Source organism: Falco rusticolus, chromosome 4, assembly GCF_015220075.1.
Source record: "Falco rusticolus isolate bFalRus1 chromosome 4, bFalRus1.pri, whole genome shotgun sequence".
Taxonomy (NCBI): Eukaryota; Metazoa; Chordata; class Aves; order Falconiformes; family Falconidae; genus Falco; species Falco rusticolus.
In genome coordinates this window covers 8,285,788-8,298,747 of record NC_051190.1, presented here as the reverse complement: position 1 = coordinate 8,298,747, position 12,960 = coordinate 8,285,788, and the positions used below count along the sequence as shown (strand labels likewise).

The window sequence follows — 12,960 nt, the reverse complement described above, 5'->3', positions numbered from 1 at the left end:
GGAGGAAATTAACATAAATTCCTTCTCTTTAGAATTTTGCAAAGTAATAGATTTGAATTACATATACAGAAAAACAAGTTTTTAACAAAATGCATCACAAATGCTGAAATTCTATTGCCTGTTATTTATTTTCTGAAATACCATTCTTAAAGCTTTACAAATTTTTTAAGTGAAAGAAAGGAAATCTCTTTTAAAACTAAGTAAATAAACTGCTTATGTAGAAGCTGCTTGGAAGTCATGAAAATCTGAGCAAATAAATAGCAAACACCACGGGACACAGAAATACTCCCATACATTCAGTTATTGCCTAAAAAAATACATATTCTCCAGACCATGCACAATTTAACTGAAAACATTTCTTTTTTCATGTCATAGGGGACTTCTGTTCTTTTCTTATTATTTTGGACAGTAATTATATTTTATAAAAGCTTTCAGGAAAAGATGACTCCACTGGAAGTTTAACTGAATTGTTAAACCTTCTTAACTTGAGAATTTCAGGAATGCTTTAATGCTATAATAATTCATCTAATATTAAACTACTGAAAGGCAAAAAACCCCACGTGTCATACAAAGCTGGGCTGTCTGAAAGCAGTTTGGGCTAAATAAACAACAGGGACCAAATGTTTCTTTCAAATCTTGAGACGATGAGGGTGGGTGCTTGAAAGCCGCCCATGTACTCACCACAGACTGCCGCAGCATGCTGGGCTCTCTCCTTCTCCGCTCACGTTCTCTGTGTTCACCGATTCCGTTTCGCTGGTGGGCATGCTTGCTGTTAGGAGACAGAAATCGCTTTAGGCTGCTGGCTAAGCACGGCATTACACACAATGCGATCTGTTCCTTTGCAAGAATGCCTCCACTTTTCGCAGGTCTAAAGAGAGCCGGGAAGATCTGAGGAACAGCAGATGAAGTCAGACACTTCACCAGTCCTCCTCCTCTAACAGCAGAAAGCACAGGGAATTCCAGAGTGTATTTGTAGCTTTTTTCTTGTTTCTTTTCAGTGATTCAACAAAACTGTTGAGAATGCACTACAGAATACAAGGTAGAGTTTTGTAACAAAGCACATGCTACCCCTAGTAAAGAAATAAACCCGAGCTAGGTTTTGTGACCTTCCATTTTAAGTGTTCCGTTAACACTCTGGAAGTGCTTATCAGTTTAAGTTTTGTTAACGTGCTCACTAGTTCCAAGAACTAGCACCAATGTTCTTCTGAAAATAGGAACTATCACACTGTGATCATACTGACCACTCTGTGCTTTCGCTTCCATTACAAATTATCAAGGCAAGATGCCAGAAAGTAATTGTGCCTGCAAACACTGCGTGAGCTGGCAGCAAGGAGCACTGGGAATGGCAGCAAGGCTACTACAAAGGACGGTGGGAATTACTACTAATAAAAAGAGGATTACTGTATTTGTTACGCAGTGAATTACTGTACATACAGCCGATTGTTACTGAATAGTTAGCAATTGTAGCTAACGGTTTTTCAGACAAAACTCATTTGCAGATTGGTCATCACCATTTAACTTCAACTGAAATATAGAGGGAGGACAACACATGTCCGAAGGTGTTAGGAAATTATGAACAGCCAAAGTTCTCAGTACTTTCTACGGGAGAACACTACTTCCATGTCTGCAAAGCAAGCATGAAAGGAAAACCTCAGGAACAAGAAAAATGTAAAGTTAATGTTGCTAGTTTATACAGTAGAAATACCACAAAGTAGGAAAAAAGAAGAGAGGTGGAAGATGTGCTGAAATTACTGTAGAACAGCAAGAATAAAAGAAAAACAGTGTATCGTAAAGGTATTCTGGGGTCTGCCCTCTGCCGTTTGGATGATTTGCTTGGTTGTTTTTTTGTTTGGTTGGTTTGTTCTGTTGGGGAGGGTTTAAGCCAAAGCCTGTGGGCTGAGAGTACTGAGGGCAGAAGGGCTACAACGCCTATTTCTTTTAGGTATGTCTCACTGTTCTGGTAGCCTAAAGCAGCCTTAATTTAATAATTATAATAATAATAATAAATAATAATAATAAAAAAATAACATTAATGTAAGTGAGATTCAAGAATCAGGCCCTGAATTTTCTGATTTGTCTATAGATCGGGTACAAAATGAGAACCGTTAATCACAGTTTCTCTGCACAGCCCCTGTGTTGCCTCAACACTGACACAGTTTGGTTTCCATGCCCATCGATTCCATCCAAGTTGAGAGACTGACAGGTCCATGAGGCTAGATACTCAGCTACTATTTGCAAAAGCTGAGAATCTGTCCCCATAAACGTCCCCATCCTTATATGAAATGTTAAACACGGAGCTGGCATAACAAAGGACGGTCCAAAACGTCCATGCAGGTGTTTGAATAAACAAGGCACTTCAGACAGTAAGCACAGCAAAACCGTCTTTCACAAGGTTATTCTGTTCAGATAATTCTTTTAAAATATTACCATAATTGCTTTATATATGAAAAATTCCTGGTTAGCACTTGCAAGCGCCTCGATTCTAATATCGTGCTGCTCCTTACAAATTAGTTTAAAAAAAAGAGGATATTGCTAGTCTTGTGTGAACTTCACAGCTTCACAGAGTTCAAAAGGAATTTAATTCAAAAGTAAAGCAAACAATGTTTGACGATATCCAAATTCAAGTATTAACATTTCCAAGGGTTTAAGATAGGCAAAAAAAACCCCCCAAAATTATTTCAGACATAGTTGCAGATCTTCAGAACTAATAGTTTTTATTTTAAAATGCCAGGGTCTTTTGCAATAAATGCAGGGAGTTCCCCTGTCTGTTAAAGAATGGAAATGGTTGTCTTGTCCTGGGTGACTTGCACACTGTTGCGACCACCACATGATGAACATTTTAGCACTTGTGATGGGCAACTGCAAAATAAGAGTGTTGAAGTCTTTTTTTCACACTGTTATTAAGAGCCGCCATGAAAACATAGTCCCACTTTTGCAAGTATTACATGTGCAATGTGTCTCACACTTGTCTTTCAAATTTATCAACCCTTCCCTCATCTAAAAGCAGTACTTAGAATCCAGTTCCTCAAAGTGTCACTCAGTGTCACAGAAATGCTAATTGCTTTAATATATGCCAAATAATTTTTAGAAAAGTGTAAAGTAAAATAATTTTAATTCAAGTCTACCCAGACGTGATGCGTTTGTTAACCCACAGTAAGAAATACCAGCCCTTTTTGAACGTGACTGCACAAAGAAAAACAAAATACCAAAGAAAAACAAAAATCTTTGTCCCCATTGAAGCCAATGTCAGTTCTGCTAATTCTTAAATACAGCCAGAATGTTACTCGCTCTTTCAGGCAGGGTTATTGCTCTAGCTTTATTAGTGACTTGCAGGTGCTGTGTTACAAAAGTAGAAAAGGAAGAAAAGAACCACTGACAGGTCAGTTTACATTAGAAACCCAGCTACCATTATAGTGTAATTTATATGCCAAAAGCAAAACTTGACAGAAGTCCTGAGGAAAGGCACCACGTGGAAGTCTAGCTCCAGCAATGCTAGCAAGTCATTAAACCTTTAGCCAAAAGAGAACAGCAACGGCACTCACTGCATGACCACATCCACTCGCGCTAATGCAAGCAGCCTGGCAAGTCTTGCAAAGACTCAGTTTCATGGCCACAGCTTTTTGAGGGCGGTGTTCCCTGGGAAAAGTGCAGCACATGGAATGCACTTTGGAAAGACCATCTGATTTCAGTAACGCCAGCTCTGAGATCTTTAAACTGGTACTCCAGTATTCAAAGGAAGATACCAAGTTTTCTCTACTCTTTATTCACCTCTTGCCCTTATTTTACTAGCATTCTTCTGGAAAGATTATCTAGATTTCTAGATCGTATCAGCTCTCTTCAATTATGGTAACTGGCTTCAAATAAAAGAATACTTGCATTAGGCAATATAAACCACCCATATAGCATGCAGCTTAACACTTCCCTAAGCCTACAGAAAATACGTCAAATATATCAACTACTACATTTTATTTCTGCAGATAAGAAAATAGATTTTCTCATGTTATAATGTTCACTATTTACTCTAAACAGTTTTCAGATTTTGGAGCAAGGATTTCAGACTTCACTCCAGGACATAACATCAGTAAGGCACAGCTAAGAGCAAGTCAGTGTCCATCAGCATTGGGATGTCCTAGCCAGCTGGAGTCAGAAGAAATAAATTCTGTAATCCTGCGATATGACAATTTAGTGTCACTGCAGGCTAAATTACACCCTGAATTATTGAATTGCAGTGGCAAGCATTATTGTTCCAAATGTTTCCCTCTAGAAATTATATACTTAATATTTTAATCTGGTTCAACTTCAGCTATGCATTTTTGATCCACATTTTGATCTCATTTCCGCATTGATGAGTTCTGGGTAGCTTTCTGGTGACACGTGCTGAAGGAAAATTGTGGCAGAAGTGGAGTGATCTGCACAGCTTGTCAGATAATCAGTAATAACTACTGGAGAGAATCTTAAAATTAATAAAAAAGGTACTATACTGGCAAAATATTAGATCAACCTTGCAACATGGTCATCCTCTGTTTGCTAGTAACATCCGACCAAATCCATGAGCTCCAAAATCCAAAATTCTCCTAATTCTTTCTCAAAGCAGCACATGGATTTTTCTGAATCCCTGACACCAAATCTTTCAAGTAGCCAAACAGAAAAACAGAACCAAGAAAAAAAAAATCCCTGAAGAGGCAACATTATCATTGCAAATTCATCTCAAATTTTCCTAAGCCTGCTGTACACCCATCAAACACATCAGGAAGAAGCGGTACTACCGATTCTGACTGTGAAACTCCTCAGGGTAAACAGAGTTTAAAGAGGGGCTGCCTGGAAGATGTTCTACATGATACCATAGCAAGGTATCTGTTTTCACAGTGCAGATTTAATGTTGGTATTATCAATAATCATTGTTATAGGCTGTTTTATTTTTTATAGGCAGCCCATGGAAACACAATATAAGGTTGAATGGTTGCAGAGCAGTGGAAGTAGAGCAAAATAATCAGTCTTCATTACAGAAGCATCACTCAACAAACCACTTCCAGCATGAAGGACGATACCGTGAATCTTGGGAATGATGCATACTCTGCAGATGTGGTGCTTTTAATAGAAATAGAGGTAGAGGTAATGCAAAGCAAAATATTTAGGGTGGAATTTCTAATCCAGTGGAAGTCTAAGTGTGAGGTACTCAGATCAGCAGGATAGTCTCACAAATACAGAAACAATAGACTTAGGGCACCAATTTGTACTTTGGAAAAATCCTATTCACAAAAGGTATTGCAAGACAGATGAAACTGAGTCAGTGGACACATGCTTGAGAACGTTTCCGACTAGCAAGAGCAGATACTAGTAGCAAGGCAGCATTTGCAGGCGGTAGATGACAGCAAGTTTTCAGCCAGTTCCATGCTGCCTCACGACTGACATCAGAACCTGAACCTGCCAGTTTAAAGACTATGTCAAAACACATTTCCAAAGCAAAACGGCAACCACTGCCTTTTAGCAAGTTTTATGGAAAAATTATTCCAGCCTGTAAAGCTGTGTAAGCTTTATACATGTAACCATTAAAAAAACATAATTTCATGCAGAGTCAGTATTGTAAAAAATTAGTCCATTGGGTCCTGACAATTATTGACTTAATACTCTGCATTCTCTAAAGTAACTGAATCAAATTTGTCAGCCTAGTCTGAGACACAACAGTGATTCTTAGGACAACAAGGAAGTCAGTTGCTCCAATAACTTTGTTGTACGTAGGATTAAAGCTAGATCTCCTAATTAACTACAATAGTGATAATGTCAAATCAATATATTTGCCAGTATTAAAAGAGCGCAGATTTTAAAACAACTATCGTACTCGAATACCCCTGTCCATCCCCATTGTGGGTAGGAAAGAAATGGAATAAAATACAAATTACAGAAACAAAAACATCAAAGAGATACAGTAAGAGTTTGTCATGTTTTGGTAGAGTCTACATTCGAAGTATGATGACGGTATTATAAATAAATAGTAAATGTTATCATACTGTTCTAAGCTTACACTATGATCCATTATCGAGCTCGTAGAATACTTTGATTAATTTATTCATAGCTGAATTTAAAATGATTTTTTTTATCTGGTTTACCTCACTTTTGGGAAAGAAAACCTATGCTTCAGCAAGAGCAGTCCCAGACAAAGACACTTCAGCAGAAATGTAAACAGATTAAAGAAGCTGCTGTAGGAAGGGCAAGCACGGCAGCACCAGTCTGGTGTGAACATGCACTTACACGAGCAGAACCGCATGCACGAGTCCCTCCATGCTAGAGATGTGTGTGCCTCCGTTACAGAAACTGCATACAATGTCTGCTTTCGCAAGCCAACACATCGAATGCAGCACTGGCACAAGAGAAACTTCAACTGCAAACCAGAAGCGCGTTTTACCATGTTTATTGGAAGAACGGCCAAAGCACCTGAGCCTGCTTCTCTTCTTTTCTTCCATCAGGTCAGCCAGTGTAACCCCTTCGCGTTACGCACGTGTAATTCCAGCATTCGCACAGTAGAGGGCAGCAGTTGCAACGCAAAGAATAAACACGTGTCCACAGACACACACACAACACGAGCGACGTTAGGCAAACACCGACAGTACCGGCAGCGCCACCGAGCAGCGCTTCATCCCTCACTTCTCTCTGGTTTTTGCATTCTGAGCTAAATTTTCAGTGCTTTGAAGCTTTGGCAATTTTTTTTTCATTAAATTCAGGGTAACTGGCTACTGGTTTTACTATATTTACTTATATTTACTAAAGGTGTATGTATAATGCCAGTCGTCCAGAGGCATTCCATCGTCCAGCAGCACTGAACGCTGCCTGCGAGCAGCCACAGAGACGTACCAATACAGGGGGATCATATCTAAGTGACTGAACGGCTCCTCTGGTTAGACATTTTTAAATGCTGGGGTTGCCAAAACCTAAACTACATTTTTAAAGCATTATGTTAGAAGCTATTAATCACCGAGTTAACTACCTTTGAAATGTGTACCTTTTCCCACCATGGAGAGAAGAGACCTTTTGTATCCTAAACCCAGAGCTCTTCCACATCGTTGAATAGCATTATGGTGATCTTCCATCACCGTCAATCAGTAGTAAACTTGATCATCCAGAGGTTTAGGTGTTCAAGGATGTAGCTGCCTAGAAGCCTGCAAATTACTCCTCTGCCCATCTTGGGACCCAGCCCTACCTTATGCTTCAAAGACAGTTCTAGAAACACATCACCGGTATATTTGGACTAAATTTATTTCCTAAGCTTACTACTCTAGATTATTAACCTGGTGATAACTACCTAAATTGCACCTGACTCCCAAACAGTTAGCTCATTATCATAACTATGCTCCCGACCCAAGAGCTTCCCACATTGTGGCTGCACAGACGGCTCATGCTGTCTCTCATCACACTGCCCCACGCAATGTGATATGCAGCAGTTTGTACTGAATGCAAGGAGGTGGAACAATTCAGTAACCCCTCCTCCTTTACACCCTGTTGCAACCGATACTAAAAATGAAATTCCAAGCCACATATTTAAGCACATGTGCACAGACCCAGAACACTGCCTAGGACACTGCCAATTTGCTGGAAATTTCCACTCAAAATACATATGCATGTCTGAAATTACATTATTGGGATTTGTTTAAAAGTTCTTTCAATTACTTTCCTCCTATTTTTACTCTGTAAGTCTTCTCCAACTCTTAAATTACCCTAAAATTATGTCGAAGTTAACAGTTCAGAGCCAAAATCTCTCCCAAACTCAATTACCAAACAAGTATTTTTGGATTTATGAAAGATCTATATGACCTAGAAGCTGTTTAAGGAATGTTGGAGCAAATGGCTCTTTTACAGCATATTAACAAACATCCAGTTTGAACAGGATGCAAAAAGTTCCTGGGATTTCACCGGCAGATGTGAAGACCAAATCCATCAGCACCATCGCTGACAGTATCGCTGTCCAAAATTCTATGCAAATTCAGCATCATCCACAATTCTGCATGACAATCTTGTATAAAACATATTTACTCCATAAAATGGGCAATCTTTTACTTCAGGATTTTATACTGACACTCAAACCCACAGTTTCTATATTCCTTCCACACAACATTAGTAGCAATAACAAAGTATAGTGAACTCTGGCTTTTTTGCTCTGCTCTAGATAAAAACTCTGTGCTACAGATTTTCATATAGGCATAAACTATTCCTTTCTGGGTGATGCTGACATTGACATCAACCCACAAGTTGCCTTCCAGCCTCCCATAAAACCATCATATCCTTCCAGTAACACGGATTTACACCGTGCTTTTATGTGAACTACAGGACTAATAAAATTCTGAAACTCAACAACATAAAGATTTTTAAAAACTTAACTACATGCAATATACAGATAAGTTTAAAAACAGATACTTCAATATCAAACCACACAATTGTAACTATTCTACTGCTTCTGAAAAGTACTATGGTTTAAAAGAACAGTTCTCAATAAATTAGCAGCACTAGAAGAAAAAGAACAGTAATAACGTATTATTTCAACACAGAAAATAATATTCTGAGTTGCCTTCAACAAACCACTTGCAGATGCATTTTTTAATACATACTCAACAGTAACTAACTAAATAAATATCATGACTTTCCAGAGTATCAGCTGAATAATAAGGTGGTATTTAGCGTTAGTATATATATTGAAATTTGGACTTTTTTATTTATTAAATTATATTTCATTTTTATTAAATGGTATTTTTATTGATTTAATTATTTAAATTTTATATTATTTATTTTTATATATATAAACTGTTTATTAAATGATAAACCACATCCTGAATCCATGTGCTTATTTACGTACAGCACTAAAAGCTCTCATAAAAATTTTGACTGCTACTATGTAAACACAGCTAAGAGGCTAAAACAACCTCTACTGAATTATGACATTAAAATACTGCTGTTACTCAAAATTTATGACATAGAAAAATCAATTACAACTTTTACAGTTGTTGCAATATCATGAAACTAGATTGTTCCTTTACATTAGGACTTGGGTCAGAAGCACTAGAAGGTCTCTACAGCATATATTACCTTACCCATAAATATACTATATGCTACTGCCAAATAAATACATTTTAAGTAAGGGATAGTTCTATTTCTCAGTGTGAACAAAAATCCCATTTTATTTATTTCACATTCATCTAGTAAAAAAGATTTTACACAGCTTTCTTGAACACCAAGATCCAGAATATCATTTCCACACTTCAAAACTTTAAAAAAATCCTCACTGTTGGCACACGGCTATTTCTTTGCTGTAGTTTTGACAATATTTTTTAAACTTTTTATATTATTATTGTTATTTCTATTGCACGCTAAACACACAGTCGTCTTGACTAAGGATTTACAACGATACTTAGTGGCACATAGCTTGCACGCACTAACTTGTTACAGAACACAAATAAAGCAGGGTTTAAGTCTCAGTGTGACTGAGCGCAGACGATTTGTACATGGACAGCTCAGAGCAGAATTTTGTTGCAAGATCCTGAATTATCTCTCATGACCAAGTATCAGCACACTACCAGACACGGTGGCTCTGCTAACGAAACTTTTGCAAGCTGGAAATCAAAAAGTGACATCATTGAGGCTGCCCTCCCCCCCGCTAACACAAAGGCAGTCACACACAGCAGTACAGGGTAAAGAATACGTACTGTTCCGCTTGCCTTCTTCATCAACCTCTTCATCATTCTCAGGGTCAATGTCTTCTGCCTGGGTAATCCAATCTAAATAGCCCTTCAGATCTTCTTCAAGCTGCTGTTTTTCACGTAGCTTCTGAAAGTCACCTCGGGCCTTGGCTTTTTCTCTTTCCTTGGAAAATTCCCTATCAAATTCAGATAAAGCAGAAAAAAATACTAACTATCGAACTCCCAGGCGTTTCGATCTAGGTCTTAACACTGAAGAATAACGTACTGACATAGAAAATGAATGGAATAAATTATACTGAAGATTTGAGAGCTTCTTTGGAAACAAGATAGTGGTGCAAAGAAATCATGCCACATCCCTACAGCAATACACCAAAACTTTCACAGCTTTTATGATTTAATTGAAAATCAAGCAGTATCCTTGACTCTTTCCATATGTGTTAGTTATGTGCTCTTCTATACAGATTTTAAAATCAGTTTTATCTAACAGCTACAAAGAGAAAATGACTTGCAATAATGAAGTAATTACAGAGAGCTGAGTATTAGTTTCAGTGAAATTCTGGCAGCCAGTTCTAAGCTCCTTCCCCTTCCAGCCAGAGTTTATTAGCCAACTCTATTCTTGCTTCAGTGTGTGGTTCACAGAATTCCACTAATAAACTCCCATTCTGTTTGAGATCTGGATGTTTTGCCCTCTTGCCCTCTGTAACAGAACCTAGAAATCCGTTCGCTCACAGACCAGAAATGCATCCCTTTACATAACTTGAACCCTCTGTCTCATTGCTCTATTTCAGTTCATGATTTGGGTCAATCCCTAAATTATGAAGGAATGAAAAATGCTTTTTGAGAAGGAGGTTGGATAAAATAGACTACTGAGGTCTCTTCCAACCTGAATTGGATCTACGATCCCCCTTAATGATAATATAACTCAAGATAATTATCAACTAAATTATTGCACCACAACATTCCATATACCAACATCATTAAAAAAATTGGTGTGACACACAGCTCCAAATAGTGTAACTCCCTCCAACAGAAAGATCAGACTGCCCTTTCGCCCAAGTATCAACGTGCATGATCAGAGTAGGCGACCATCTTTCACACAGTAGTGTAAGTGTGCACTGATTCAAAATTTAAAATTAAGCCTGTTCTGACTAACCTATTAATCTTTTGTTAAGGCTGAAATTAAAACTAAAAAATGGCCATAGTAATTTCATTTACTATGAACTTACAACCCTTTTATTTATTAAGAACTTTCACTTGAAAATATTCCCTACTTAATATGCTCGGAAAGGGAAATTTATTAAAGCACTCAATAATATCCTTTTTCAAGTGGAAAAATATTAGGAAATTAGTGTAAGACTTGAAAATATTTTAACACGGTGAAAACAATTATCAACATGAAGTTGCCCTGATAACAAAATATAGCAGAATAATAGAAAATCTCATGATTTTTCAACATAGTATTTCAGTTTGGTGACAGACATTACTTATTTAGAATTGCAAAGGTATCATCCCTCCATGGTTGTTTTTTGTTCTTTTTTTTTTTTTATTGTTATTATTTCATTTGCAGCCTTCAAACACATGTAAACTCTAATTTTCTGTTTTGACATGAGTAAATTTAAGAGTTAAACTCTTTACATGCAACCACGCAGATCTTATATTTTTTTTAATGTTATGTTACAGAAGCTAAAAAGCTTTCTGTGGCAAAAACTAAGAAGCGGGCACTACACCTTACACAGCTGAGGACTTAATTCAACAAAAATGTGGTTTGGCATGTGGAGATGATCCTGTTCCAGCTGACAGCACTGTAATGGAGCTGAAGAATGCCAGCGCTTGCTTTGCATTTGCAACCCTTCACCCAGCACCCAGGGACGAGGTCCTGCAGAGGGCCAGCTCTTCGCAAAAACGCTCATCAAAGAGAAAGCTCAACAGATCTCTCTGAGGTGTAATTGCTTTTTAAATAAACAAAACTAAAAGCTTTGTTGTTTTGGCAGAAGACGTCATAAGCCTATAAGAAACCGTTTAGTTTGTGGAACACCGGGTTTAAGCTTCTCCCGGAGACAGTGTCAAAGAGACCATCCCTTACATCTGATTGAGGCCACATACCCACAACTCTCATGCCGTAGGCAGTATCTTTGGGGAAAAAAAAACCCTATCATGGCACAGCCCAAAATCAGAAGTAACAAGTTGTGCTAGCTTTTCCTAACTATTTGTGTTCTGTTCAGCTCAGTCCTTTGGCTGTTTTTCATTAGGGTGAAGGCTATGTGATGTGTGTGGGTAAAGTAACATGAAAGCTGCTGTTATTATATAGAATGAAAGAAACCATTTAAAAAGGAAACAGTTGGCAAGGCTGATATTTTCAACAGCACTTCACCCATGACTGAACTGCCTTTTAACTCTGACTTTACATTAAAATGGCTGCATGCAGAGAATTAAAGTTTTTTATGCACACAGCTAACTATGACCTTTCTCTTTAAGGCAGCACAGAAGTCAGACATTGTTTTGTAAAATGCTACTGCAATTTATCAGTGGGGGTTGATGCAATGGTGCTTGATTTCAATGATATTTAAAAATTTTACTTTTCTTTTTAAAAGCCAAGCATTTACAAGGAAGATTAACACCTGAGAAGACTGCATTTTCTTTAGGGAAGGGAGTAATCTAGCGCTATGGTATTTTTTTCTATCACAGTAACAATGAAGTTACAAACCTCAGACACACATATGTAAGTATTCCTTTTATCAAAATACCATGAATAAGAATAAATAGAATTGGAATGTAATGAGTTTCCTGTTACAGAGGAAAAATGCAGAACAAAAGTATTTTTTTCCAAGAAACAAGAAGTTATTTGAGAAAGATGATGGGCATGAGATGAAGGAGAGACATTGGCTCTTTAAAGCTTCTGACAGACAAGATATTCTCACCGCAAGATATTTGGACATTTAGACAAAGATATGTAGACACTGGCTGATGTCCTGGAAGGAGGAGTAAGACAGCTGCTTGCGCAGCACTTGGTGGCCATAGAGGGCATAGACTGGGTCCAGGGCAGAAAGAAAAAGCCTTTGGCTATGTAAGCAGCATAGGTACTGCATATGTATATGTATATGTAAGCAGATAGGTGGTCAGACCAAGAGCCTGAACTGGTCTCCCTGACTGTCACCAGCCCAGCACTCAGTCCAGAAGCCTACAAAGTCGAGACAAGCTTAGGAAGCGGCACACCAATTGTGGTAAGTGTATTTAAGCTCTGTAAATACTTGGTTTCACAAATGACTGAGCCAACTTC

The 12,960-nt window shown here is 37.9% G+C and overlaps 1 protein-coding gene across 10 annotated transcripts in view; it reads right to left on the bottom strand.

The window, feature by feature from the left end:
- The window catches only part of CACNA1D (calcium voltage-gated channel subunit alpha1 D), a 239,053-nt gene that overhangs the window by 91,137 nt on the left and 134,956 nt on the right, over positions 1–12,960 (bottom strand). For all 10 annotated transcript variants that reach the window (XM_037385308.1, XM_037385300.1, XM_037385307.1 and 7 more), the window contains exons 9-10: positions 9,690–9,859; positions 682–769 (exon numbers count right to left, since the gene is read on the bottom strand). In XM_037385308.1, coding sequence (XP_037241205.1) covers positions 682–769; positions 9,690–9,859 — 258 coding nt within the window. The remainder of the gene's footprint in view (positions 1–681; positions 770–9,689; positions 9,860–12,960) is intronic.